The sequence below is a fragment of the Exophiala spinifera genome, assembly GCF_000836115.1.
Source record: "Exophiala spinifera strain CBS 89968 unplaced genomic scaffold supercont1.1, whole genome shotgun sequence".
NCBI lineage: Eukaryota > Fungi > Ascomycota > Eurotiomycetes > Chaetothyriales > Herpotrichiellaceae > Exophiala > Exophiala spinifera.
The window spans coordinates 2,651,801-2,679,652 of record NW_015622513.1 but is presented as its reverse complement, the minus strand read 5'-3'; the positions used below and the strand labels follow the sequence as shown (position 1 = coordinate 2,679,652).

General features: G+C 53.0%; 10 protein-coding genes across 10 annotated transcripts; 5 read left to right on the top strand and 5 right to left on the bottom strand.

Annotated features, from left to right (window-relative positions):
* Nucleotides 1–517: 517 nt before the first annotated feature.
* Nucleotides 518–1,283, top strand: PV08_01006 (ubiquitin-conjugating enzyme E2-16 kDa; the record flags this gene model as incomplete). The annotated part of the gene is made up of 5 exons (XM_016375371.1): nt 518–561; nt 673–718; nt 824–853; nt 905–1,088; nt 1,144–1,283. The coding sequence occupies 5 exons, from the start codon at nt 518–520 to the stop codon at nt 1,281–1,283; spliced, it is 444 nt and encodes a 147-aa protein (XP_016240647.1).
* A 1,510-nt stretch (nt 1,284–2,793) lies between these two features.
* Nucleotides 2,794–4,650, top strand: PV08_01005 (uncharacterized protein; the record flags this gene model as incomplete). The annotated part of the gene is made up of 2 exons (XM_016375370.1): nt 2,794–4,323; nt 4,375–4,650. 2 exons carry the CDS (start codon nt 2,794–2,796, stop codon nt 4,648–4,650), a joined length of 1,806 nt encoding a protein of 601 aa, XP_016240646.1.
* A 1,673-nt stretch (nt 4,651–6,323) lies between these two features.
* PV08_01004 (uncharacterized protein) lies at nt 6,324–7,237 on the top strand (the record flags this gene model as incomplete). The annotated part of the gene is made up of 2 exons (XM_016375369.1): nt 6,324–6,515; nt 6,635–7,237. 2 exons carry the CDS (start codon nt 6,324–6,326, stop codon nt 7,235–7,237), a joined length of 795 nt encoding a protein of 264 aa, XP_016240645.1.
* Nucleotides 7,238–9,925: 2,688 nt separating this feature from the next.
* On the top strand, nt 9,926–11,451 carry PV08_01003 (uncharacterized protein; the record flags this gene model as incomplete). The annotated part of the gene is made up of 2 exons (XM_016375368.1): nt 9,926–9,997; nt 10,045–11,451. The coding sequence occupies 2 exons, from the start codon at nt 9,926–9,928 to the stop codon at nt 11,449–11,451; spliced, it is 1,479 nt and encodes a 492-aa protein (XP_016240644.1).
* A 1,005-nt stretch (nt 11,452–12,456) lies between these two features.
* PV08_01002 (uncharacterized protein) lies at nt 12,457–13,669 on the bottom strand (the record flags this gene model as incomplete). Its single annotated transcript, XM_016375367.1, has 2 exons — nt 12,457–13,589; nt 13,657–13,669. The coding sequence occupies 2 exons, from the start codon at nt 13,667–13,669 to the stop codon at nt 12,457–12,459; spliced, it is 1,146 nt and encodes a 381-aa protein (XP_016240643.1).
* A 1,058-nt stretch (nt 13,670–14,727) lies between these two features.
* PV08_01001 (uncharacterized protein) lies at nt 14,728–16,038 on the bottom strand (the record flags this gene model as incomplete). Its single annotated transcript, XM_016375366.1, has 1 exon — nt 14,728–16,038. The coding sequence occupies one exon, from the start codon at nt 16,036–16,038 to the stop codon at nt 14,728–14,730; it is 1,311 nt and encodes a 436-aa protein (XP_016240642.1).
* A 634-nt stretch (nt 16,039–16,672) lies between these two features.
* Nucleotides 16,673–18,049, top strand: PV08_01000 (uncharacterized protein; the record flags this gene model as incomplete). The annotated part of the gene is made up of 5 exons (XM_016375365.1): nt 16,673–16,870; nt 17,065–17,184; nt 17,265–17,608; nt 17,706–17,789; nt 17,893–18,049. The coding sequence occupies 5 exons, from the start codon at nt 16,673–16,675 to the stop codon at nt 18,047–18,049; spliced, it is 903 nt and encodes a 300-aa protein (XP_016240641.1).
* Nucleotides 18,050–18,156: 107 nt separating this feature from the next.
* On the bottom strand, nt 18,157–20,574 carry PV08_00999 (uncharacterized protein; the record flags this gene model as incomplete). The annotated part of the gene is made up of 4 exons (XM_016375364.1): nt 18,157–19,118; nt 19,247–19,349; nt 19,655–19,983; nt 20,277–20,574. The coding sequence occupies 4 exons, from the start codon at nt 20,572–20,574 to the stop codon at nt 18,157–18,159; spliced, it is 1,692 nt and encodes a 563-aa protein (XP_016240640.1).
* Nucleotides 20,575–21,712: 1,138 nt separating this feature from the next.
* PV08_00998 (uncharacterized protein) lies at nt 21,713–25,378 on the bottom strand (the record flags this gene model as incomplete). Its single annotated transcript, XM_016375363.1, has 2 exons — nt 21,713–24,901; nt 24,950–25,378. 2 exons carry the CDS (start codon nt 25,376–25,378, stop codon nt 21,713–21,715), a joined length of 3,618 nt encoding a protein of 1,205 aa, XP_016240639.1.
* A 613-nt stretch (nt 25,379–25,991) lies between these two features.
* On the bottom strand, nt 25,992–27,536 carry PV08_00997 (uncharacterized protein; the record flags this gene model as incomplete). The annotated part of the gene is made up of 5 exons (XM_016375362.1): nt 25,992–26,015; nt 26,064–26,363; nt 26,413–26,816; nt 26,864–27,320; nt 27,375–27,536. The coding sequence occupies 5 exons, from the start codon at nt 27,534–27,536 to the stop codon at nt 25,992–25,994; spliced, it is 1,347 nt and encodes a 448-aa protein (XP_016240638.1).
* Between the last annotated feature and the right edge of the window lie 316 nt (nt 27,537–27,852).

The window sequence follows — 27,852 nt, the reverse complement described above, 5'->3', positions numbered from 1 at the left end:
ATGAGGCGAGAGTGAGTAAAGGATCTGTAAAGGTTGCTTTGTCATGGCCCGTTCCCAAGCAGCAAACTCCGGGTGAGTTACTGATGTGGTGGCGAAGGGCGAGGGTGGCAGCGAAAACTGAGGAACTTGAGGCCCAAAGCTCGCCGTTATTGGGCGCAGCGGGCAGTGCCAGCAGGTTCCAAGGCTCTTTCATCGCCAAGAACTTCGCCCTCTACTGCATCGTCGGCTGAACATCACCAAGTCCCTTTCTTATTCACTTCCACTACTGAACGACCTGCTCACAATCAAGTGTTTGACGACAATACCCTATACCCTCACTGCTCACCCTACTTACACCTCTACTACACCTCGTCTCCTCTTATCACTTCAGGTTCGCTCTTCCTCCCGTCCTCAGAGCCCAAGATCAACTTCTGTTGCAGTGTTGACTCAGATTGCAGCCCCGCCTTCGCTCGACTTTGTCCACGTTTAACACTCCTCAATCTCCTCCACATCCACACGGAATACATCAAACTCAGCCATGGCGTTGAAGCGTATCAACAAGGAACTCACAGACCTCGGCCGGTATGTCCCCCCGTGTCCGCAATGCCCCGGTTTCTCAGCGTCATCGCAAGATGGAGGCTTGATAAGGCAATTTTTGTTGTTGAAGAAGATGCTGATTGAGTGGCGATACAGTGATCCTCCTTCATCATGCTCTGCAGGCCCTATGGGAGATGATTTGGTATGTAAATTCCGACGGCGCCGTTGCAACTTGCGCCCAGAGTCGTGTCACGCGCCGCAGCGTTGAGAAATGTCCTGGGAGACAAGGCTGATATCTCATGTGCAGTTTCACTGGCAAGCAACCATCATGGGTCCTGTAAGTACCTACTCGAAGCCTGCTTCAAAATTGTCCTAATCGGCCTCGCAGAGTGACAGCCCCTTCCAAGGCGGTGTATTCTTCCTGTCCATCCACTTCCCGACAGACTACCCCTTCAAGCCACCAAAGGTCAACTTCACAACCCGAATCTACCACCCCAACATCAATTCAAACGGCAGTATCTGTCTGGACATCCTCCGAGACCAATGGAGCCCCGCATTAACGATATCGAAAGGTACGACTCATGAGGGCTTATGATTGTAGGATCACCAGCTAATGATCTGCGATAGTTCTGCTTTCCATCTGCTCTATGCTCACAGACCCCAACCCTGACGACCCTCTCGTTCCGGAAATTGCCCACGTGTACAAGACCGATCGCGCCCGATACGAAGCAACTGCGAGAGAATGGACGAGAAAGTTTGCAATCTAATTCCGGAAGCCAGGTGCGAAATGCTGACTGGGCTGCGCTTGGTCTATGGCATCCTTTCAACGCACTGGATGGGAGCCTGTTTTTGCTGCGCGACGAAAGGCAAAGACTGAACGATGAATCTGGTTCTGCGAGGGCGATGGTACGAAATGCATTTCCACGAATGCAACGACAGCCACGGGAGACTTGGGAGACATGGGCGTAGACGATGCAAAGGTGTGCCGTATTCCAATGGCACGATCTGGGATGAACTGTTATGATGCATTACATTAAGGGCGTGCTTTAGGGATAACAACCAGCTTCTGCTATCCAGAATATTGCCGATCATCTTGTTTCATTGTTCTTTTTGCGGCTGCAACGTGCTGTGAACCATACCTGTCGTCAGTGGGGATTGTAATGCTCTGACGCCGTAGCCGCTACGCCGAGCCTACGGCGTTGCGATGTGCTGTGAAGGATCTGTCCAGAAGCATAGGAGGATGGCAAAGATCCAATAGATGAAATGTCAGCGTCTTGATTGACATGTCCACTGATTGATATGCTTGGCTTTCTGCGAAGGGGCCGTCGCCTCCGGATAAAGCCGGTCGAGTCTGTCGTAGGAGGCACCGATAGCCCGCTTCTACCGTGGTTGCCGCCTCCTGCTTCGGCCCAGAATAGTATCCTGGACGTAAGCTTCTCGAGAGCCTTGCAGCACTGAAACAGCGAGCCTGCGCGGCAAGCAGGGGGTAAGGCTGGGTGACAGAAGAGAGGCTACGAAGACCGTGGATATTTGGGCCGTGGCTCGTCTTGGAGCGTTTCCTCGCCCCTAGCGTGTTTCACGTCTAGAGATCCCCCTCGCTTCGTCTGCAAATCACAGCGTCGAACCTCGCTTTCCAAGTTTTCCAACTGTCGCGAAGCTCCAACCCAGCACCGTTCCATCGGAGCACCCACAGCGTCTGGACGTCAATGGCTAGGTGTTGTCTTCTTTTGGTCACGTCCCGCGTCCAGTGAGGAGGGCTCCCTCGCCCGAGGAACGAGCCTGGTGCGCCTGCGTGGCACCCGGGGAGCCCACAAGGAATGTTCGACAGAATCCCCCTATCTTTTGCATACCAAAAACGCTGACCTAGGCCCTTGGGGACGACTGGGAAGCGCCCACAGGTGTCCTACGGTCTTCGTGCACGGATTCCTAGTTATCTATGACTTCTCCCGCCCTCTGATCTTCCGTTTGTTTATGTTGATCATCCTCCTCTTCTTGCTACAACTCACTTTGTAGATAGGCTTTGGTTGTGGTGTTTTACTGCTGACAAGACCCAAACAGCGTTCAATTGCGGGCACGTCTCCAAGGTACGTATACCAACCCCCCCAAACACCGTCATTTCCTCTCAGACTAATTCTGTGTCAAGTGTGCGTTTCAAAAACCGCATCAAGGTTGTGGTCAGTGTGTCCAGTCCCGATCTTTACCGCAGCAACGCAGGCGAACTGTGGGTTGCCGGGGTCGAACATCAGAGCTCGAGAGTCATTTAACGGAGCGACCGCCATGAACTCTACATCACCGCCACCATACTTCTACGAGGTGCCGCTGGGACGGTCGAATACAACGACGCATGATAATGCGCCTATGTACTACCTAGAAAAGCCCTTGGCCAGATCAAACACAATGTCCGCAACCTCTGTCATGACGGAACGCACACGGTCGACACCTCTCTCGAGGTTGTTGTTGTCGGGGGAGGTCAGCGGAGAGGCGCCTCGCGGCTTAACAGCGAAAGAGAAGTTGGAAAGGTGGATGGTCAACGAAGGTTCAAGACGGGTGGTAGTGGGACTGTTCGTGCTGGTTCACGCACTGATCTTTGCCTTCGGCTTCATGAATTATCAGCTGAAGGACAACCTCACAACTGCGCGCGCGACTTTTGGCATCACGTACCCTATCGCAAGATCCGCGGCACTCGTCTTGCATTTTGACGTTGCCCTAATCCTCTTTCCCGTCTGCCGGACCTTGATCTCCTTACTGCGCCAGACACCTCTCAACAGCATCGTCCCTTTCGACAAGAACATCACTTTTCACAAGACCGTCGCCTACTCAATCGTCTTCTTTACTTGGGTCCATACCATTGCGCACTGGAACAACTTTGCCCAGCTTGCAGCTAAGCAAAATGTCGGTTTCGTTGGATTCCTGAAAATCAACTTTCTTACTGGCCCTGGCTGGTCCGGCTATGTGATGCTGTTCGCTTTGATGGCAATGTTCTTCACCTCGATCGAGAAACCCAGGCGTGCAAATTACGAGCGCTTCTGGTCCATCCACCATCTCTTCATCGTCTTCTTTGGCTTCTGGTCAGTCCATGGCGCCTTTTGCATGATCAAGACCGACAGCCCGCCTTTTTGCTTTGGCACAGGTGTCTTCTGGGAGTACTGGATGTACGGCGGCTTTGCCTACCTGTTAGAACGAGTCCTTCGAGAGGTCCGTGGACGCCACAAGACCTATGTCACTAAGGTCATCCAACATCCTAGTAACGTCGTGGAAATTCAGATGCACAAGGAGAGGACGAAGACCAGGGCCGGTCAGTACATCTTCCTATGTTGCCCCGAAATCTCCATCTGGCAATACCATCCCTTCACCTTAACCTCGGCTCCCGAGGAAGACTACATCTCGGTCCACGTCCGCATGGTCGGCAACTTCACCAAAGCCCTGGGCAAAGCTCTGGGCTGCGAAGAAGGCAAAGGCGCAAGAGGCGGTGACAAACGCTCAGAAGTGGTCTCTATGGCACCAGGCGCGGGTCTGACCAAACTACTACCCCGGATTTACGTTGATGGCCCATTTGGCTCTGCCTCTGAGGATGTGTTCAAGTTCGAGACTGCCGTTCTCGTCGGTGCTGGTATTGGAGTCACGCCCTTCGCCAGTATTCTCAAGTCTATCTGGTACCGCATGAGCGCCGGAAGAGACAGCAATATACGCCTACGCAAAGTGTACTTTTTCTGGGTCTGCCGTGACTTTGGATCCCTCGAATGGTTCAAGAGTCTGCTCATGGCAATTGAGTCGCAAGACAAGCAACACAAGATCGAAATACATGCTGTAAGTTGTCCACCGTGCGTCACTTGGGACAAGTTACTGACAAGCTTCTAGTATCTCACTGCCAAAATATCCGCAGCGGATGCGAACAACATCATGCTCAACTCCACTGACGCCGATGCCATTACCGGCTTACGGACGCCTACCAACTTCGGCCGCCCAAACTGGGACATGGTTTTCCGGGCCGTTCGGAAGCTACATTCACCTGGCGAGGCTGGAGTGTTCTTTTGCGGTCCAAAAGGCCTCGGCTCTCAATTGCACATCAAGTGCAACATGTATAGCGAAGGCGCCAAAGGATTTAACTTTGTCTGGGGCAAGGAAAATTTCTAGATTCGCAGTCTTTTCTAGACGATTTTCAGCGTCCTCGTTGTAACAACAGAAGAAAGTTTCGACACTACTATTGGCTTTTCAATACGCATTTGAGCATGACGACAGCACTCCGGACGCACGATTTTGTGGGATTTTTCTCCGCGAAACTCCAGGAGTATATGGCTTGAGGTGTTTTCAATTGTTGCGTTCTTGCAAGCACCGTGACAGCAGAGCTTTGGTTTCGAACGGGCCGACGAGTTTTGTGACTTGTTGCCACTATCATTTATTTAGATATTATATACCCATATGAGCTCGCTCTACGAGATTTACGAGATGAAGGAATGAAAATCTGTTGAAAGGAACAATTAATATTCCACGCAAGCACCTTTTCTTTTTACCTTCTTTTTACCAGGGCGTCCCGTTGAGGTATTCCATTCGGTTCAATGGCCCTCCTATGTTGGAATCTTTCTACAGAAGTCCCCGTATTGATTCTCTACATCAATCCAACAGATTCCGAGAGGGTGGCTCGAGCCGGGACGGCAGGAATTGACGAGATGGACCAGTCTCTCGCGCAGCAAGAGATGACGAGAAGTCGAGAGGACGTGTGTGTCACATTTCGTTTCGTGACTGCCGATCTCGATACAGCCCTTGCATAAACCGGACTAAGTTAGGTAAATCTGTAACTCACAAGCCCCCCCGGGGGAAGGGGGAGACGGTCTCTGTACAGACATGCCACGTCATCTCCCGACGCGTACGAGTACAATATGCTCGTAGTCGTCTCGGGCTCCCCACGAACGTGTGGGAATTTTGAGTAGGGCCGCCTCTGACACAGCAGCCTCAGCACGGAAGTATGCAGGTACAGCGGTGGGACGTTTTTGAGACGGTCTGGATTCTGCAGATCTAACATTTCGAACTCGGGATGGATGGTCAAAACGGAGAACGGAGGAGGACTCGTACTGTACTCTCCCCGGGACGCGACAATGGCGCGAACGAGGAGGTACTTCGGTGAGACAAGCTTTGGACACAAGCTTTTTTCGGGAATCTCAACTGTGAGTCAAACTTGACTCTCGACTCGTAACTTGAAGGAGGGAGCGTCGCGGTCCACCAGGGGCCCAGCCCTACTGAGTAGGCTCCATGGTGTGTCAGGTTGAGAGGGAGCAAGCGGAATACTCGGCATAGGCCCAAGGCAAGCGAACAGATGCACCGGACACAATTGCCTCCATAGTAGTTGAGGTGGTGATTCGGGTACGAAGCGGTTCCGACATCCTGGATGAGCCATGGCCCTCAAGAAACGAGGATGATAGGCAGGTCTTTGCGATTCAAAGAATACCCCGACAGTTGATATTAACTTCCATGCTCTCGACGTCTCTGGGGCGGAGAGACGTCTATGGCGTGCGCCTCCCTCCGGTACACTGTTCGCTGAACACCGAGACAGCGGGGATAGGCGGCCCACTGCCAGCCGTTTACGCTGGAGGAAGAGGGAAGGAAGGAATACTAATAGAATGCAGAGAATGGCAAAGACAAGAGAACATTCCTCTATCTCTCCTGGATCACGAAAGTGATTTTTGCAATTTTGAAAACACATCTCTCCAGACACGGACGTTCCTACAACTTAATTATCCAATTGGGGCCATCTCTACTACAATCAGGAACCCTGTCGGACGAGACACCGACCTATTCGGCAACAAGACTCGATGTCGACATCAGTGGTGCTATTGACCGGCGCGGGCAGTGGTATAGGGTTATGCGTCCTGACACAACTGTTGGAGAAGCAACCAAGTCCACGAGTTCAGGTCCTGACGTTGTGCCCGACGCCCGAGTTGACCGCGCTGGAGACCAAGTACGGCAAGACTCAGCTGAATGTCGTCTACGGAGATGCATGCAATGTAATACACGTAACCCCCTTCTCCCTCCTTCCCTGCCCTGTCCTTGTGCCTGTGCCCGTCCCAGTGCTCAAATGCTCAAGACAGTCCAAACTCTCTGACAACATTATATTCCCGCGCAGACGTGGACCGTGGAAAAGGCGGTTCAGGAGACGATGGCAAACTTTGGCGCAATGACACACCTCATAAGCTGCATCGGGACGATGCTGCCGGTGCAAACCATCCGACACGTTCCCATGGCGGAGTACAGAAATATCTTCGACATCAATTACTTTTCGGTGGTCGACCTCGTGCAGCGGTCGTTGCCACACCTGGCGGCGTCCGCGACAATCCGGAAACCGACCGTCATCATCGTGACGAGCGGCGTGGATTCGACGGTGTTGTACCGAGGCTGGAGCGGCTACTGTACGTCCAAAGCCGCGCTGACGCGGTTCGTCCACCTGCTCGCGCACGAGGAGCGAGACATGGACGTGTACGGCGTGCTCCCGCTCGTCACCAGGTCGCCCATGGTGGAGAAGATCTTCAACGGCGAGTACGACGACGTGATGGTGCCCGAGGAACGGGAGAGGTTCGACGTCTGGGCCAAAGAAGGCAAGATTGAGCCGCCCGAATATATTGCCCAGTCCATCGTCAAGGCTGCCATGGGCGAGATCACGGCCGAGTCGAAGGAGGTGGAGAGAAACGATTGCGGCGCGTTGTTCATCGGGAGTTTGTATCAGAAATGATGTGGGACGACGACTCCTCGGCGAGAAAGCCTCGAGATGTAACAAGAAAAGAAGGTCGTACACTATTGCGTGGGTAAGCGTCGAGCCGGTACCTCCCTTACCTTTCGTGCTCAAACAATCAATATGTGCATGAGCTTATCGTATGGTCTTCGGTCGTTCTGTGTCATTTCGCTGCTCTTGTGCCCTCGAAACGAGCGTGCTCGGTCGTAATGGCGAAGCGGCCTTGCTCGTACATCGATGTAGGTGAACCTATCTCGAGGACTTCAGGACGCTATGCACGAAAAGAGATGCCAAACGGCAAACGAGGCACAAGGTTGCACTACTACGCTCTCTGCCACGGAATCGATACGAGGGCGAGGCGTCCAATTTCGGCAGAAGAGGCTTGGCACGATTCCGCAGCCGCCAGCCCAAAACAATCGGCTCTCATGATCGAAACCGTGAAGCTTGGCGTCTGTGATCTCGGACTCCTCCTGAGACTCCTGCGATATGTAGGTCTTGAACACCGCAGTGATTCGATCTCACTTCGCGCCGATTGCGTGTTTGTGCCCAGACGACGCCAACGCCACTCAGTGGGAGGACGATGGCGATGTGTCACTTGAAATGGATTAGACCACAAATACGACAACGAGTACGAAAACGAGCACGAAAACGAGCAACCTAAAGCATCGAACCCAGTCCACTCACACTGGCCCTCCGTCCATCTCACAACTAACCCATTTGGTCGAAAGAATGCGATATGTCCAATCACTATACGTGTGCGGTGAGTGGAGTGGCCCTCGTTTTCGTATATGAAAGAGTGTGGGTGCGAGGTCGACTTTGAGTAGGCGGCCTACGGCTCATGAAGCCAGGAAGATGGTGGTCCTTCGTCGACCTGGCCATTTACGAGGTTGGTCCCGTAGTTTGTAGTTTACATCTGCTTCCACTGCCAGGCCACTCTTCCACTCATTTCCGTTTGAGGCACGACTATCCGACAGCAGTGGCGTTGGCCTTCTTCTCATCACAGCCGCAGAATCAGGGCATCAAGACTATAAACTCTACCGATATGACCCAAGCGATCGCGTAAGAAGTGTTCGTCCCGAAGCATAGATTGAGCAAGCCCACTAGTTAATACCTCCGAGGGGAACTGTCACCTTGGATGGTTTTCTTCACCCCAGCGTCGTTCATCCATACTCTTCAACTCCTTCGAACGAGGACCTGGTTTTTCATCGCTCTCGTGGTTGGAGGTTATGGTGGTTCCACCTCTCCCTTAAGAGACAAGACCCGTACGCCGACCTGGGTGCTTGCAGTCTGGAGCGGATGCATCGGGGTAAGCTCTCGCCGCTGCGGACTCTATGGTTACCATTGAGGACTTACAAAGCAGCCTGGTTGCACACAGAGAGCTTTGAGATCACATGAAACCCCCGCTGGACTCTTGGACCTTGCATCCTTCAAACGCTTCTTCTCATCCAGATAGCTCCCGCGCTTTTCTCGGCTCCCACATACCTGGAACCCGGACGCATCATTCACCTGACCGAAGGTGCGGCGCATTCAATTATCAAGCTGCTGTGGTTCACAATGATCTTCGTCGTGGGAGATGTCTTGTCTTTCCTTATGCAGGCTTCTAGCGGAGGCCTAACGTCTTCTGGGAATTCGTCGTCGCTCAAGACGGGAGAGAACATGATCGTTGCAGGTCTCGCGGTTCAGATGGTCTTTTCGGCTTCTTCATCATCGTGTCGGTCGTTTTTCACGTCCGCTCGAATCGGACTCCTACCTCGGAAATCCCGGGAGCTGGAAAAGCGAAGTCAATCTGGAAGAAACACATGTACGCTCTTCACAAGTGCGGTTTTCTGATTCTTGCGCGATCACCATTCCGAATAGTTGAGCTTAAGAAGGGGATTGACGGTTACCTCATCTCTCGCGAAGTCTTGCTGTATATTTCCGGCGCGGTTCTCATGCTTGTTGCCATGGTGCTATGTGCTTTACTACACCCAGGAGAGGCCAATGCACTGATGAGTGGTGAACAGTTATGGGAAAGCCTTGCACAATGTCGGTTCAATTCTATGAGTTATACCGTGCTAGATAAAGTAGAGATGGCCATGATGACATGAGATTTTGCGCAATACTTGCAGGAGAAACGTCACCAAAGAGCCAGGAAAAGAGCCACAAGGATCCTGGATTTTGTTAGCCTCTTGTTGGAAGTTGAAAAACTGTCACGGATCCTCGATGCGTGATGTAGCAACAACATAGCGGGCAAGAATTATTCAGAGTGTGGTATTTGCGTCGAAGGGTTGATCGCAGCCCGTGGTGAGTCGTACGAGGTTTTTGAGTGGTTGCCGAGCGTGAGAAATCAAGAAATATATTGTTTGGGGATCCGTGAACCGATTCAACTTCTCTCTATTTACAACATCTTTCTCACCAGCGACCACAACATTGCACGCATCCAATCTTCTCAACATCGCCCTCCACAACCAGTTCCTGTTCGCACAACCATCGAAACCATCAGTGGAAATTGGAGGGAATCAATATTTCATGCCCGTGAGACGTTCGCACAAGAAGTCGCGTAATGGCTGTGCTCAGTGTAAACAGCGGCGCGTCAAGGTAAGAAAGATCCCCATCACGTCCACCTGAATCAGCCCCGTTTTTCGTCGCATTTCTGTCGGATGGGAACAAGCGTTACACTTGGTCGGAGAGGATTCTAAATGTTTGACCATGGGTGTCGTGGTGGTTGTGACGGTGCCATCACCTTTGCGCGAGGTGCACACCCGTCGCTCTCAGTGCTGGGTAAAGCACGCTATACTCAATTGCTGACACATTGGTCGCGAATATAGTGTGACGAAATAAGCCCAATATGCGCCAATTGCGCTAGGCGTGAGCTGCAATGTTCTTTTCTTACGGACAACGACGAGACTACACCAGGCAATGGCGCCTCACAAAGTCCGGCGGCTCAAGGACCACCACCACGCCCTCGTTCGAACCCGGCATCGTCAACTCTGCGGGCACAACCACCGACAAACCACCTTCAGACGGCGGCGCCACCAGGCCTTCTCCCAGCGACTAGCGCAACTGTCCTCGATCCACAAATCCAAGCCAGGCACATGCTGGAGCTTGAGCTCATGCACCACTACTCGACCTCGACGTATATGAGCTTCTTCGGGCTCCGGGACCACGTCGCGACGGTCAATGCGTGGCAACGCTTTGTACCCCGAGAGGCGCTGAAATACGATTTCCTCATGTATGGACTATTGGCATTCACGGCACTGCACATTGCCAAATTGACGCGACCTGCCGACGACAAGCTCGACGAGTCCACGGCCATGGACACAGATGCGGACGCGGACGCGGACGCGGACGCCGACACGGACACGGACGGTGTTGGCGGCGGCGGCAGCGGCGGCGGCGGCGGCGAGGCGACCTTTTCCGCGCCGTCGTCATTCTACTTCCAAAAGGCCCTCGAGTATCAGAACGAGGCGTTTCGGTCGTTCCGCTCGGTGCTCGACCACGTCACGCAGGACAACTGCAACGCGGCATTTGCCTTTTCCGTCCTCACGACGCTCCTGGTCATCGCCGTACCCGGCTTCGAGGACGGGAGCGAGAAGGAAGACGGGACCAGCAACAAGACGATGCAGGCCGTGTTCACCATGTTCGAGTTCCTCAAGGGTCTCAGCTCCATCGTCGCCGCAAGCGGGGAGTGGTTCCACAAGGGCCCGTGGGCGCACGTCCTCGCCCACTTCCAGGAGTTCCAAGAAGGCCACTGGGAGCTGTCGGACCCGGACTGCCTGCAGGTCCTGCGGCGACTGTCGAGCCTGAACGAGGAGCTCAACGACCCTGCGGACCCGGCCGAGGGCTCAAAGTTCAGAGTCAACAAGTGCGCCATCGACAACCTGGAGCGGTGTTTTGCAAAGTACCATGTCCCCGCCGTCGTCAGAGGCGGCGGCGGCGGCGACGACGTCGCGGGTGTGGGTGGCGGCGAGCGGGATGTCGCCTACAAAGGCCACATACTGGGTTGGCTGACCATGGCCGGGTCCGACTTTGTCACGTCGCTGCACCGCGGCGACTCCCTGGCGCTCCTGATCTTCCTGCACTGGGCCGTCCTGCTGAAGAACCTCGAGTCGTTCTGGTGGTCGCACAACTCTGCAAAGGCCCTGGTCGCCGAGGTCGCGAGCATGCTGCACCCGCGCGGCAGCGAGTGGGAACATCGAACCATGTGGGCTCGTGAGAAGGTCGGACTGCCTTAGTTAACTGTACTCGTACTTACTTACTTTGACGGTTAGCTGCCTGCGTACGGATGCCTGGAGGTACTTTTGTGTGCTCCGTGGCCCTGCCCGGCGATTTGCACCGGTTGAGTTACTTTCCTTTTGACTGTGCCATTTACGGCACTCTTCCTCGACTGCGCGATCTACGGCTCGCATTCGGCGTTTTTCGAGGTACTTCCAGGCACTCGGCAGGTGCTCCTGTCGTATTACCAATGTACCTACGCCTGAACTCGTACTCCATATCTAAAAGCAATACGAGACCAAGCCCAAAAAAAGAAAAGAAAGGATCGGCTTCACGGAACAACCTTTTTAAATAGTCTATTTTATGCTTCGTCTCCCCAGCCAACTGGCGAGCTACCCAAGGCAAGTCCGTAACATAGGTAATATAGAGTAGCCAATTTGCCCACTCTCGAGGTGTTATCGGCTCACTCTCGCCAATTATACAGGTATCAGACAGATGGCAAGAGCCCAGCAGTAGTTAAGCGCCTTTCGCCGTCCGCAAGTACTGTAAACCTACCTAACTTAGACACAAGGTAGTATTGGAGCCGTGGTATATGCAAAACCGTACCCTGCCCTACTTTCCCGTACCGTCTGGTCCGAACAGCTTCCATGCAAAAATGGCGAAATACCATCACCGAAAAAACCAGATCCAATGTTCCTCACCCAAAAAAATCATGACACAGATAAATCGTCGATATATCAAACAGGGAAAAGACGGTCGCCAAGGGAGCCGAAAAAAAAGAGAGCCCAGGTCCCGGCTTTAGATTATATATACCTATAAGGTAGTTATCCCACATGACCCAACGCCGTCATGAGGTTGTTCTTTTTCGCCCGAGTAGAGTTTGTAATCAACAAGTTTGAAATGTTTCGGCTTTTGTTCCCGTCGTTGGGGTCGTAAACGTTGGCGGCGTCATCACCAGACCCCAGATCGCTTTCGTCGCGGAACGGCTGTCTCTGAGGCCGCAGGGCAGTCGGTTCCTCGGCGTCCTAGTCTTTGACGTTGACGATCGGCGGGTTGTTGGACGTGGCCGACTTCTCAGCGTCGGGTCCGGCGTTAGGTTTCGCAGCGGTACCAATCGCCTTGGGCGCGTCGGGCATGCTGTATAGATACGTGGCGTAGAAGACGAGAACCGAGCCAAACAAGAAGAAAATAGTCGGCGTGAAGTCGAAGATGAAGACGGACGCGACGGTTGAGAGGATGATAGACAGGGAGGTGGCGAAGCCCTTGAGAATGTTGTCCGCGTACTTGATCACCATGGCCACGATGAGCCCGCCAGCAGCCTGGGTGCAGATGGTCAGGACCACGATTGGATTGTAGCCCTGGAAGAAGCCGTTCGCGCGGATGGCCTCGCCGTCCCACATGTAGGCGCCGAAGAGGGCGATGGCGAGACAGCCGATGCTGAGCTGGATGTTGCGCACCCAGATCGAGGCCGAGTGGCCGCCCTTGAGCACCTTTTCAAAGTACACGCCCGCGAAGCCCGAGCAGAGACACGCCACGGCCACGGCCACGATGCCGAGCATGTAGTTGCCCTCTTGATTGGTTTTGTTCTGCGTGCTGCTGCTGCTCCCCGGCGAGGGGATCTGAACGCACGCTACGCCCGCGGTGAGGATGACGAGCGCCAGCCACTTCTTTCCCGACAGCGTCTGGCCCAGCATGAGCACGGCGAAAAGGGCCGTGGTTAGGATCTTGCATTGGTACGTGACTTGGAACGTGGCGGCGTCGAGGTTGGACGCAGCCACAAACTGTAAGTTGTTTTGCAGGGTGTAGAGGACGGCGGGGACGAGGAGTTTGAAGAAGCCGCTCTTGACGCTGAATATGTCGGCCCAAAGCTGCTGGAAGGTGTATGATGAATGGTTGGGGAATGCGCCGCTGCTGTCGTCGCCTGCGAACGACGGCAGTTTCGAATACTGCGACTGGGACCGTTGTTCGCGGAGGTGCAACCAAAGACAGATTACACATTTGAGGAGTTCGGACAACACGACGGCCGTCGAGCTGAGGTACCGTGGTCCAGGCAGGATTCGGGAATACCGCATGATGAGGACGAGCGAGGAGTTTTGGACGACGAGGGTCAGTAGCGACACGTATTTCGTCGGGACCCCGTAGATGGTCGCGATGCCATCTGCGAGCTTGGTTAGTTGTCTTCGCTTCGTGCCTACGCGGCGAGAGGGTCTGGAGTGTTTATGTACCTTGAGGAGCCATTGCGAACCTGGGACTCTGGGATAGCAGAGGGTGACGAGGGGTCTATCGGGGATGTGGTGGGCTTGAATATAGGTGAGAGTGGTAAGGGTTGGTCGTGATTCTATACGAGGATTCCAGAAGTCGGGAAGATAAGAGACTTGGACAAACGAGTGACTGGTACCGGTAGATGAGGTACCTGTTGCGACAATGTTCAGAAGAAGGACATGGTGGTGAATGAAAAGGCCAGAGAAAATGGTCCCGCGGTTGAGGAACTTTGTCCTTGAGAGCGACTCCAGAGCAATAATATGGTTAGGCGAAGGCCTCCACTCCTGGTACGGGGTTCGTTGGCGACGTGCAGATGGGATCCCGGACGAGAAATGAGTAAATTAAAGGGTGCGAGGTCTGGACGGGGGCCAAGGCTGAAGGCTTGTGCTAAAGCCTCCATATGCATGCACGGAGGACTGAGATGGCAGTCTCCCTGGCTGGCTGACAGCGGTGCCGTGTGCCAGGTGCCCATCTCACATCCATCAGATGCTCCCAGAGGCCTTTTCTTTTTCCCGGCTTTGAAACAGAACTACGTCTTCTTTGTTTCTTCAGGTGTTCTTGCATGTGCTGGACTCCCCTACCCAGCAGACATGGCTACCTTGGAGATGGTTTTTTTCCAAGCCCGGACACCGCACCCAAACGTCCCCGGTGTGCCATGCAGCAACGGCCAATCTACCGGACGCTAAGCCACGGCTGAAGGTGAGATTGCCTTCGTGCCTGAACATCCAGGGTCAGATCTAGACACGGCACCAACCAAGACTGGTTAAGCCCACAAGCCTCTCCGGAGTCACTTCACCCAGCAGCCCGGATAAGCTTCGCTAGCCTCTTCCACATTGGTCGTTAGTCTTTAATTAGAAGTATCTCTCCCTTGCCACGCTGGTCTCAGCGCCCGGCTTATCGATAATTTGCGATAGGCTTGACGTTCTTTGCATACAAGTACAGTGGCGAGAGCAGACGTCTGTTCACGCATCCAGCTTTCCAACCCTCTCGTATGAACTCAACAAGTGCCCTGCACAACAGCCATAGAAATCCCTTCAGCTGGCGTAACTGAAATGGAAGGGATCAAGACGAAATGGCTTCTCGGCCACCGGCTCACCCTGGAAGAACGCCAACAGCCATTCCTTCACCTTCAGCTGCACATCGTACGAGACATGTTTCAACACCCAAGCATATGACGCCGCTCTCCATATCCTCCTGCTATGATCGGCACTGTGATCGTTGACCTGGATTTGCCACATGATGTTGTTGCAACTTTGGCCCATCAGATGCAGGTCCTCCACCTGCTTGTGAATGCCATCCATGTACTGCTGCAAGCTCCGAAAGTCACCGGCCTTGTCCAAGGTAATCATGCCGAATGTAAGGAGACACGTCACTTGGAATATCATTTCCAACCGACGTTGTTGAGTGAGTTCGGCATCTGAAGGCGGCTGGCGCTCGACGAGCGCGAGAAGACTCGAGTCTGGCTGCAGTCCGAATGAATGTATGCGTGGTGGTCCTGGTGCTTTGGTCGTTTGTGCTGTGAGGCCACTTATCGTCGACAGCGACTTCCAGAGCTCCCATATGTCCCCCAGGAACCCGTTCAAGCCGTTGACCAGCCTGTCCAGGCCCGACTCGTCCCAGATATAGCTTTCCGGGCTTGTCCCATAAATGCACTCGAAGAAACACATGACTCGAGACAGGAGAACCGAATTAACAGCAAGAGGTCCGCCGGTGGATTTGAGGATGCGTCTCACCGCAGAGTAATGCATCCCTGCCGCATCTTTGGCGCCATTTCGTCTGTCGAACGTGCCCAGGCTGATGATCGAAGCAAGCAAGTCGTCTTTTCGATTGGGCGCAGCCTTTGCACTCAGGACCCGTAACATCTTCAGTGCTTCGCCTTTGTGCCTCATCACTGCCATGTTCAACTGGTCCTTTTCGCTGTCTGAAGCATATTTGTTCAACCCAATGCGATACAGTGCCGAACGAGCCAAGATGACTTGAAAGCACGCTGGCGTTGTCAATGCGATGGAGAAATTGCTCGCAACTGGGTGTGGCCGAAGCCGTGGACTGAAGCCATAGGTTGCTTTGGGATAGTAAAGCAGATAGAAACTGATCAGGTGTTCTTGCAGGCGATCCAGGTTCACGGGCAACGCAGCGAAAGGGTCGAGTCGGTCAGAAAAGGGCTTCACGCTGTATCGGACTATGGCGAGAAGTTTCTGTTCTGTCGACAGCTCCCTGAAGTTCTTTTGTCTTTCTTTGCCGCTTTCATCTCGCGGCTCTCGAGGTGGCAGGCCGTGTGAGTCGAGAACGGCCGACTCCTTCTTGACGTGGATTAAAGTTGTACTCGTCGATGTTGGACTGGCCATATCCCGCTGATCACATCTTGTTCGGTGAATCGAGTGTCGTTGAAAGTAGGTCCTCGTTCGAGCACGTCCGGCGTTGTAGGATTCATGGGTTAGACTAAAATTGCCCTGGTCACATATGGTGCTATACTCCTACTCGTAAAGGTTGTATCACCGACGAGGCTACGACCATTGAAGCATCCATGTTGGGGGACACTCAGGTCTTGGATAGGCGGGCTGGTCCTTTTAGTGGCTTGTCAGCAGCCCCTAAAGGCGCGCTACGGGCCCCGGCGCAGCACGCTAGGGGCACGGGATTGTGTTTCCGGGGACAGCTAAGCCTATAGGCCATAGGCCATGCTGGGAACATCCTGCTCCTCCGCAACTTTCCCACCACTTGCATGACGTTTGACTGTCACTTCGGAATCACGCCCCAGCGTTGTCAACTTCTCACTGATCAGTGATCGCACGCCTTGAAAATGGAGTGTATGGAGAGGAGTGCCTCACAGATGATACGTCATGCTTGAATCTCCGCGTCGTAAGGAGATGGTACGGTGTGTAAGGTTGTACTCTATGTACACAATGTCGAGGCAAACCCTCGAGTCTGACTGGAACCCTCGACAGTGTGGTCTCGACGTTCGTGACACCAACAAGACAGGCAATGGTTCCTAGGGCGTTCCCAGACACCTATACCCTTCGAAGCCACGGCCGGGCTCGCACATGCGATTACCGCGTCTTCATTGAAAAGAATGGGTGCCCCGTCTCCCCCTTCCATGACATTCCGTTATATGAAGACAAGGACAGCCATGTCTTCAACATGGTCGTCGAGGTTCCAAGGTGGACTAATGAGAAATACGAGGTAAAGACCGTCGTGTCTTTTCTTCTGGTTCTTATTCTTCAGCCTTAGCAGAGCGTAGACATATTGTTGTTAAACGCTACAAGGCCGAAAGCACCACCTCTATTGTCGTCAACACCACCACTCATGTATCTACCTCCACACACTGTCATACTGACCGATGACGGGGTATAAAACCTCTCACTTGATACTTATAGATCTCAAGAACCAACACCCTGAACCCTATCCACCAAGACCAAGCCGGCGGTGTCCCAAGGTACGTGCGGAACCGGTATCCGCACCACGGCTACATATGGAACTACGGCGCTCTACCTCAGGTTTGTACATCGAACCCTGCCGCCGCACTCGTCTTGTCCTGCCCAACAGCTTTTTGCTTACCGACTCTTGTCTTTCCAAGACCTGGGAGGACCCCAACTACGTACACCCCGACACCGACGCCAAAGGCGACAACGACCCAATCGACGCATGCGACATTGCGCAAGCCGTCTCTTACGCCGGCCAAGTCAAACAGGTCAAGATCCTAGGCATCCTCGGGCTGATAGATAGCGGGGAGACGGACTGGAAGCTCATCGTCATCGACGTCCGGGACCCGATGGCGCAGAACATGCATGATATCGACGACGTCGATCGCATCATGCCTGGTTTTCTCACGGCCACGAGAGAATGGTTCCGCTTGTACAAGGTACCTGACGGAAGTCCACCCAACGACTTTGCGTATGATGGCAATTACCAGAGCAAGACGTCGGTTTCTTCCACCCTCTCCCCTGAATCATCAACCGCAATCACGTCCTCCCCCAAAGTCATGCAATCGACTGCTAACTTGCACGCACCTCCACAGGTTCGCTCGCGGCGTCATTGAAGAATGTCATCGTGCCTGGGACAAGCTGATCGTCGGAAAGAGCGAATCTGGCCAGATTAGTTGGTATGTGGTAGTGATGGTCAAGGTGATGGTCACGGGTCACTTCGTGTTTTTGTGCCTTTTATCTACTACTCTTCAACCCTGTACTGACGAGCCCCTGGCGCAGCACGAATGTGACGGTGGACAAGTCACCCTTCCGGATCGATCCCGGCGATCTGGACATACCCAAGGATGAACATCTGAAGCCAGCTCCGAGGCCAAAGGTCATTGATGAATGGTTTTTTATCCCTGCTCGAGACGTTCCTGGCGAACATCAAGGTTGATAATGGAATACGGTTGCACAGTCAATGAAGTATCACGCGCGGATTCCTGTCACATCTAAACCTTTGCCGTGGCTTACCAGAACTTCCCTTCTTCAGCTGAGTCTACGCTATAGCCTGGCCCTTTCAGTATCATCTCTGACCCTCACACCTCGTTTCCTTCCCGGCTCTTTATCTTTGACCTTTAGTATCCGCCTCAGCAACTTCCCCGTCGGGCTCTTGGGCACTTGGTCGGTGAACTCGACCTCGACGATCCACTTGTAGCGCACCTTCTTCTCCTTGACGAACTTCAACAACATCCTCCCGACGGCTTCGGTTGGGTCCACACCCTGTTTCAGCACAACGTACGCCTTTGGCCTTTCGCCGGCGTACTCATCTGCGATCCCCAGCACCGCACAGTCCTCGACCACCTCGTGACCGAGCAACAAATCTTCCAACTCGGCCGGCGGCACCTGCAGGCCCTTGACCTTGATCATCTCCTTTATGCGATCCTCGATATGCACCAGGCCCTCGTCGTCAAAGTGGCCTACGTCGCCCGTGTGGAAGAATCCGTCGGCGTCAAAGGTCTCGGCGGTCGCGGCGGCATTGTCGAGATACCCCATCGCGATCTGTGGGCCCTTTGCGCATATCTCGCCCGTCTGGTTGGGGCCCAGCTCCTCGCCGGTCGTCAAGTCGAGAACTTTCGCGACGGTGTTGGCGACCAACATCCCCCCCGTCGTCGCGTACTTGTAGTCATAGTGCGAGGGCGGGTGCGCAGTTATGCACGCCGTCGACTCGGTCGCTCCGTACCCCTGCCTGAATCCCGTCCAGGGGAACTTCTTCTGTAACAACGATATAATCTCCGGCGAGATGGGCGCCGAGCCGGAAGACCACCTCTCCACGTGCCGAAGGTCATAATTGTCGACGATCTTGTCCCGCACCAGCCGGATGATGATGGGCGGCACCAAGATCAATTCCTTCATCTGAAACTCGCAGATTGCGTTGAGCATGGCTTCCATCGTGAACGCCGGTAACATGACGCTATCCCCGTTCATGAAGACGGGGTAATGGCAGAATCGGACCACTCCGGTGACTGTATTGTACCGTTTTCAATCCAAACTCGTCAGCCATTGCAACACAAATTACGGTATACCTTGGTTTCACCAAAAAGAGTAGCAAAGTCCATGCCGAGGTGTGTAGATAGAGAGGGTAGGTACGTACTGTGGAATAACGGCATCACCGCTAGAATCTTGTACTGTCCCGGCGCCTGTAGCTGCCTAAGTTGATGGCACTGTGCGATGATGTTTTGATGGCTCAACATGACCTAGACAGGTAGCAAGAATTTCATCGTCAGTGACCGGTAAGGGTTTCCACAGTCCATTATCCCTCGTCCGTACTCTCGCCTCCTCTGACTGTCCAGCTCAGATTTCCAGTTTATGTCGAGATATGACTTGCCGTTCCATGTCTCAAGCTCGTCGGCGCTTGCATAGCTGAATGTTGCTTTCATCCTCACGAAAAGACACGCAGAGAGAGAGAGAGAGAGAGAGAGAGAGAGAGAGAGAGAGAGAGAGAGAGAGAGGGAAAATGGGAGGACAACGACAGGTTATTGGAGAGGAAAAGCCAACTCACAGCTTTAGGAAGCCCCGTCGTCCCGCTGCTAAAATTCAGATATCCGCAAACATCGGCGTTGGTCATTCCAGAGGGTATGCTCCAGGGTTTCTGTTCTTCGTAGCGAGCCCGTGCGGCCGCGTCCATGAGATCTTGTATGCTCTTGAACCCCTCGGCATGGCCTTCCAGCAGAAACACATGCGACGCAGGGATACCGACGTCCCTCGCGGCGGCCAACGCGACGTCCAAGCTCTTGGGTAGTGTCATGAGGATCTTCGTCTTGGCCACTCTGAGCGCGTAACTCATTTCCTCGAGGTTGTAAGCTGGGCTGGCACCGTTGACTCGACCGCCTGTGCAGAACAGGCCAGACGAAGGGTCAGTTTATGGATTGAATTTTTGGTGAATCCCGGGGCGGGGTTGCAAGGGCTTTAAAAGGGGCACGGGGATGAGCAAAGGCAAAGCAAGGTACAAGAAAAACAAAACAAAAGGAATTCCAGGTGTTATGACCCAAACGCCTGAGGCTGTAATCAAATCACCAACCCAAAAAGAAGAAAGAACCGATAAGGCAGCGCAAAGACATGATGACATCGGGGCGACGGGTGAAGGCAAAAAAAAAGACCACTGAGAATGTACTCCTACTCACCACCTCTGACAACGGCCCACATGGCAACAGGGTACCATATCGTATTGGTGCTGAACAACGACACCGTGTCGCCCGGCTTGAACCCGTATTCCCTGACCAGCGCCGTGCTCAAGAGCGTGGCTTTGGTCTTGACCTGAGCCCAGTCCAGCCGCTCCTTGGTGTCGGCGTTGATGTAGCCGCGCGAAGGCCCCGACTGGGCGTTGTAAAGGGGCGAGTAGGATTTACTCTCGAACGCCCATTCCCACGTCGTGATGTTGTCGGGTACTGTTGATAAAGTTGTGTGTGAGTGTTGCGCCATCAATGTAGGACAATGTGGTACTGGGTACATACGGTGTATCTCCCGCCGAGAGGGAGGGAGGAGGGAGGAGGGAGGAAGGGGGAGGGGGAGGGGAGGAATAAGTACATGGGTCGACGACCTCAGGGTATGGTGGGATGGATGGCTTGATGCGGTGCATTTGGAAACATCTTGCAGTGCTCTATCCCCAACCACAAAGGAAAGAGAAAAACGGAACAAAAAAAACCCACCTTCGACGTCTGGATGTGGACTTTTGAAAAGAACCATGGTCCGTCTTGAACACCCAGGTCCAGGTGCCTAACTACCCACCTGACCCGAGTGAGGTACCTTGATTAATCAATCGCACGACCACTCGCTCCCTCACCGTTCACTTAGGATCTAAGAGGAACCGCGCCTCTTCCCCCGGCCCAAAGCAATCGCCCTGTTCTGGTTCGTAACTCGTGCCCGCGCCAAAAACTCTGAGGAGGGAGAGAAAGAGAGAAAGAAGGAAAGAGAGAGAGGAGACCACTGGCGTCCAGAGAACAAAATAATGGTTCTGATGACGAGCTCCAAAGATGTTCCAAACGTCCAAAAAGGGTTCAAAAGGAATAGCAGAGAGGCAAAAGAAGTTCAAGAGTAATACAATGCTGTCAGTCTTTTCACAGTGTATGTGCGTCCATCTCTCTCCCTCGGTACATTGGTCCACGAAACTGGAAAAGATCGGTTTCATACAAACACACCCCTACAAGGAAGGACCTCCAGAAAGTTCGGGGATCTTGTTCCCACACGGCTATATCGGCCTCGAAGGACTGGGGTAGCAAAAATGAGGCTTCGCCGTTCGCGAAAAGCGGAGTCAAAAAAGTCCACGCCGATCTTTGCATTGTCCGAGACCGGTGGGAAACCTCGGCTGAGTCACTCACTCACTGACACCATATCAACCATTCCATCGAGTAGCGTACTATTAGTGACCCCAAGTCTGTAGGGATGTACATCTCCCCATTCTCAACAAGTATCCAAGCATCGTACGAGATGCTTGTCTTCATTAGGCATGTCCATGGATCATGTTGCTAGCAGCAAACCTAAACTGAGCCATCATCATCGTCATTATTCCCCTTTCATAATATCATCTCTCATCTTCTGCATCTATTGATGATCTATCTGATCATGCTCCAACTGGTGTTGACCGAATTGTCGAGTCGAAGCCTCCGAGGCCAACTCCAGAGTCAACCCTCCTGTCATTATGAGCCGCACCTCTATGCCCAAGGCTTTTGGCCTTTTGCACAATTGACCTGAAATCAACCTTGGGACCATCCGTCCATCCGCCCTTCTCCGTTTGTACGCGTGCTGATGGCACGTTCTCACCACTGACAATGCACAACACTGTCATGCCCCTTCTGTATTTCAACCCACTCAACAACTTGGGCGTGATCAGGAAATATTGACTACCACCATCGTCCGCTGCAATGTCCACCATCCGGCCATGCACCATGCGCTCGTTCCGAGGATCCATACCTTGGTTGATCTCATCCACAACGCGGAAAGGCGCTTGACTCAGACTTTGCATGGCCATGAGATAGAATATCGTACTCACTGCTCTTTCTCCGCCAGATTGTCGGTGACTGTCAAGAAGACTGAGCGGCTCTTGCTCGCGGAATTTGACACTGATGTGAATGGCCCAGTTCGCAAAGTCGAGTCCGTTGTCTGCGCCTCCATTCTCTTCCGTACAGTCTGCAGGCATGTCTGAAGATGCCTTGTAGACAGCCACCTGACCCGCACACCCAATCCTTGCAAAAGAATCGGAAAATGCTTCATTGATCTTGGAAACGACAGCCTCCAGACGTGCTTCCCACTTGCCACGAATCTCTTGGATACCGTGCTTGAGGTCGGCTTGCTGTTGTGCATCGTCTCCGAGTTTGACTCTCAGTCTCTGAATCAACTTGGCTCGGTCCTCGTATTCCTTGATGATATTGGTACTGCCTCCCTCGGTCAATTCAAGTTTGGCTTTCTCGGCATCTATTTCGCCTTCGAGAGCTTCTAGAGTCTTGACTTGTTCGGCCATACGTTGGATCAGCTCCATAAATCCATTGTCGTCTTCATCTTGCTGCAGCTGTTGGGCTTCGGCTTGTATGCGCTGACAATCGGAGTAGAGACCCCTCGCTCGCTCGTGATGTGTTTCGTGAACCTTCTCTGCTTCTGCAACCTCTTTCTCTTTCTCCCTGATGGCACGGACAATCTGCTCGTTCTGGCTGGCCAGGTATGCAAAGTCTGAAGTCGCTTCGATGTGCAACACTTCAGCCTCAAGCAAAGCGGAAGACTTGGTTTTGACGGCCCCCACAGCCGAAGCAAAGGCTAGAACCGCGTTCGTCTTTTCTATCACGGCATCAGCCAATCCGTCATTCAGTCGCTTCACACGCTCTTTGGACTCTGCCAACGCCCTCTCCACGATTTTGATCTTTTCTTCTCTCTCCGCAATCTGTGCGTCAAGCTTTTTATAAGCCGCGTGAGCAGCCTGCTTCGTGTCTCTTTCCGACCGTTTTGCCGACTCTTCATCGGCCAGCTGTTTTATTTGGTCATCAAGCCGAGTAATTTCGGCCTTGAGGTTGTGGAACTCGGTCGACATGAGCTTTCCTTCACCGGTCACTTCATTAATTTGTCGTTGAATAGCTGTCTGCCTCCCCATATCGACGGGCTGATCTGTCCACATTTTGGCGGCACGAAGGTCACCTACACGAGACGAGGTACCCGCAGTGCCATATTCTGCTCGGCGCATGAATTGGTATAGTTTTCGCCCAGCCACATAGCTGGCTATTGAGGTTGCGGCGAGCTGCTCATGCTGTTCTTGGGTCAGTTCGGCAGAGCTCATGGCTGCGCGATGAAGGTTTCTTTCGGCGCAGAGCATCGCCAGGACAGGCGCTGGGCCTTGTATATGGTCGATCGCCCAGCTGGTCAAACCAAACTTCGCCATCTCTTCTGAGTTCAAGGGCCGATGTGTTAGGTGTTGAGAGTTAGCGGGAGGGCAGACCCGGAGGCTGACGTCGTGTAGCTTTAGTCCCCTTGAAAGCTTGTCTTGTAGCTTTCTGAAATCGTCTTTGTTCTGAACGGTGATGATTTTGAAGTCGTTCTGTTGAAGGAGAGACTCGACAGCATCGGCCATTCCGGGGTCTTTAAGCGAACACTCCACGATGGGAGGACCGTACACGTGCTCGCTGAATTCTTCCCGGTTGTTTTGAATCCACTCCCAAGCTTTGAATGTGTCTCTTGAGACATCTTTCAGTTTCAGTTCCTGCTTCCCGGCTTCGGTCTGCATACTACGAAGGGTCTTTTCCAACGCCTCACGCCGGGACTTGGCGTCAAGTCCTTGCGTCCTGAGAAGTTCTTTGCGCTCATTCAGTTCGAGTTTCTGGGCCTCAAAAGCTCTCTGCTGATTCTTCAGTCGCTGAATTTCGTCCGTCATTGCTCGAGCGTCAAATTCTGGTGGCGGTTGTTCCTTTTTCTGCCGATACTGTGCGATCGACCCCATATGGCGTCCTATCTCCGCCTTCTTCTCGCTGGGGACTCGTCTCTCGGCCTCCAGTTTGTTCTTGAATTCGTCGACGGTGCTCTGCGTGTCAACAATCTTCCTCGCTGCCTCTTCACACTTACGTTCGGTCACTGCCAGATCTTTCTTGCGCTTCTCCTTCAATGACCTCACATCTCTTTCGTATTGTCTCTTTGACTCAAGGTCTTTCAAAGTGGGAGCAGAAATGGCCTTTAGACGTTTGAGCTCCTGGGTGATCGCTTTCGCTTTCAGTTTGGCCTCTTTGTATTTGACTCTGCACTCGGAATATTCCACAAGGGGTCTGCATTTCTCCATCCACTCAAGTCTCTTTTTGACCAATGCTCTTTCACGCATCCTCTCAACCTCTGTACGTTGCATTTCTTGACGGTTCTCGAGATTGGCCAGCTGCTCTTGCTCGGCCTTGGATTTGTTTAGTGCCTCGCTCTGGGCACTGCGCAATCGCTTGAGGTCATCGTGCATTGAGGCCATCTCAGGGCCCGCCACAGCACGTTGTGTGCTTGCGAGGAGTTCGATTGGAGTCATCTGCGCGAATTCAACCACTTTGTCCTGTGGCAGGAACTGACAGAGATTATCGATTTGAATGTTGAATGAATTCGCCAACTTTTGAACTTGTCGGCCATTGCTAGCATGTCCATCGATAGTGTAAACGGATTTACTCCCTTCTCTCTTGATAACTCTGGTGATGACGGGATTTTGAGACGAGTCTGCGGATCGCTGGAGTTCAATCTCGATAGACGCTTCCCGACATCCGTGCTTGATAAACTCGACGGGGTCTTTGGCGCGCCCAAGGTACTGTTAAATGTGAGTCAAGTCAAGATTAGATGAGGCGATGGCACATACCGAGGGTGGCCATCCAAGTCCCAAACAAATCGCGCATACTAAAGTACTCTTGCCGGTGCCATTCGGCCCTATGACCATGTTCAAGTTGGGTCCCGGAAAGAATTCTGCAGACGTGTAGGTGACAAAGTTGGTCAATTTGACGCGAACAATGGCGCCGGGTTGATGGCGACTTTGCATGCGTGAAGCGTTATTCCGGGCGCTGTCAGCTCTATCCTGGCGACGCAGCGACCTCATTGTAGTACTCGGCGAGGCGCTCGCATCGGAGTGAACATCGTCGTCGTCGTCATCGTCGTCATCGACCGAGGAGTGCTGATATCTTTGACGCTGTCGCTTGCTATCGTGCGGCGCTGTTGATGAGGGCGTGTTTGGTCGCGAGTCCTCATCGTCAGAATCAAGCGCTCGGGGTCTTCGACTCATACGTGAAGTCATGATGGACCTGGCGACGTAATTCGGTTGACCGACAGCGGTTTGACCTGAGTTGTAGAGAGCAGTCGCACCCACGAAACCTCCATGCTGCTTCACCAGGCTGCGCTTCACTGGACGCGGTCGCGCCTGCTCCACCGGCCACGCGATCACGTTAACGGGTATCATCCCCGAACAATCCATCTGATTCGCCCGCCTGACTAAATGCGTCGGTCACAGCTTACAGGAGACAAAGGATCTACCAAGCATTTCTTCAAGCAAAGTGAGGTTTTCACGAGGTAAGTCATTGCTAGACTCGAGGAAGCATTATCAATGTATTGAATGAAATCCGGTCGAACTCCCAACCAGGGTATTTCTACGAATTAATATCGAATGCAATCGATCCTAACCGAGATATCGCGACTTCAGGAAATTCTGACTGAGAAATGTTTGCGCCTCTTTTCCCACTTGATCCTCCCTAATGTTGCAGATACTAGACCTCCTCCCGCCCAATAAAACACTTCAATATTCATACTGGTTCGCCAGCGATCCGCTTAAGGATGGTCCTGTATCTGCACTCCGTTTGAATTGTCCAAGTTGGGTTTAAGCATGGTTCTTGTCATGAGGTAGGCTGTCTGTCTCAAAAGTAATTGCCCCGAGGTACCTAAGAAACTATTAGCGTGGACGACCGTCTAACAGTGAGACAACTTACAGCCAGAAAGATGGCAGTTATAATAGCCGATATGACGAAAGCGGTAATGATGGCTTGAAGGAAAATGGTGTCCTGTATCTGACGGAGGGCGGGTTCTTGGATCCAAACTTCGCGATCGAAGATCTTGCGGATGAGGTTGCGCTTTTCATACTTGGCGACCCAAGGAGCATCCTCGTAGCTATTGGCAGAGCCTAGGCTATCGAACGAGTCTTTCTTTGCTGCGTAATCCGAGGAAGCCTCATCGTCGTCGGTGAACAGTTCCCATGGACGAAGATGTCGATGGTGCATGCCATGCAAGACCTGAAATATCAGTCAAGGTCATATGATGGGGTAGGTTGGATCGACTTACCACACACATGCCCTTCCATGCGGCAAACAAGGTAGCGATGCCAATGAAGAGACCGAGGAATGCCAAAGCCCTCCAACCACGATTGGCCGAGCTGAGAGTGATGACAATAGCATACACGATACCAGCCACGATACCTGCAACGCCCAAGCCTCGAGCAAAGATTTGTCTTGGTTTGTTCCCATTGCAGATTGTCCATCGGATGAAGTTGGGATGAGCCTGCCGCCTGAGAGACCACTCTACGGTGGCAATAACATCTCTGAATGCTGACGGGTGTGTTGTGATAGACAGGGCCTTCAGGAGAACGGTTCTCTCTTTCGACGAGAGGTTGAGCATTCTTGAACTGTCTTCAGCAATATAGATCGCGATGATTCTTGTGATTTCCTCGCGGAAGGGCTGAATTGTGACTATGACCCTGTCAGAACATGTCTCAGCAGAACAGATCTCTCCTTACATGGTTGAAAGGCTCCAGCTTCCTCAAAAGCGGCCTCAGCTTTCCTACTGTGATCAGTTGTTCCGGAGCGCAGGGTGGTGCTGTCTTCGCTGTAGCCAACGGTCGAAGGAGGTGGGCTGTCATGGTCGGCAATGGTTGCTGACGGCGTGTGTGGAGGAGTATTGAAAGGGTTCGGGGCGAACTCAGGGATTCCGAGTTTGGCATTGGGATCGAAATCCGTCCCTTTCAATATAGCGGTGGCGCTGTTGGGGGTTTTCTTCGGAAGCTTCTCCTTTTCAGCATTCGCCTTCTCCGTCAAGGCTTGCTCTGCGGTCCATTCCGGTGCGAGGCTTCGCTGGCTCTCGGCAAGGTCTGCAAAGCGCTTGCAGTAGTCTTGATACCAAAGATAGAACTGGAGGTTCTCTGCAGCGTGCTCAATATAGCAGAGGAAGTCCATGAATTGACGCAAAGTTACAGGCTTTTCCGGGCTGTCAGTTCACATGCGAGAGCACATCAAGGAGATGGACCTTACCGGGCAAGTTCCACCACTGATGATCCTGTCGAACGAAAGAGCATCGGGAATACCATATTGACTACTGGTGCCAGAGCTGATAGACTCGGCTGGCGTCTCCGAGTCCAGTGAGCTCCGAGGGGACACATGCGCCGGGCGGCGGTAGGTGAGTGAGAGAACCATGTTGTGCAAGTCTTGGGTAAGTGTGCAGTTGGTTGAATATGACTCCTGGCTGGTGAAAGAATACTGTTGCTTTAATGATCTTGTGGCTTGGGTTCTGGGAACTAAATATCAAGGTCTGGTGTGCGGTAGATGAGGCGAAGAGTACGGGGTTGCAGTGTGCTCCTCATAAGATAACAGTCAAAGTTCTTGAAGCGAGGCAAATGACAGACTGACGGGAAACGAGTTAGACTTTCGTGAGGGCTGATGCAGGCTTCGGGGTGAGCGATGGGAAGTCCCTTGAGCTTGATACGGCTGCTTCCGAGGCAGGTCCCAACGA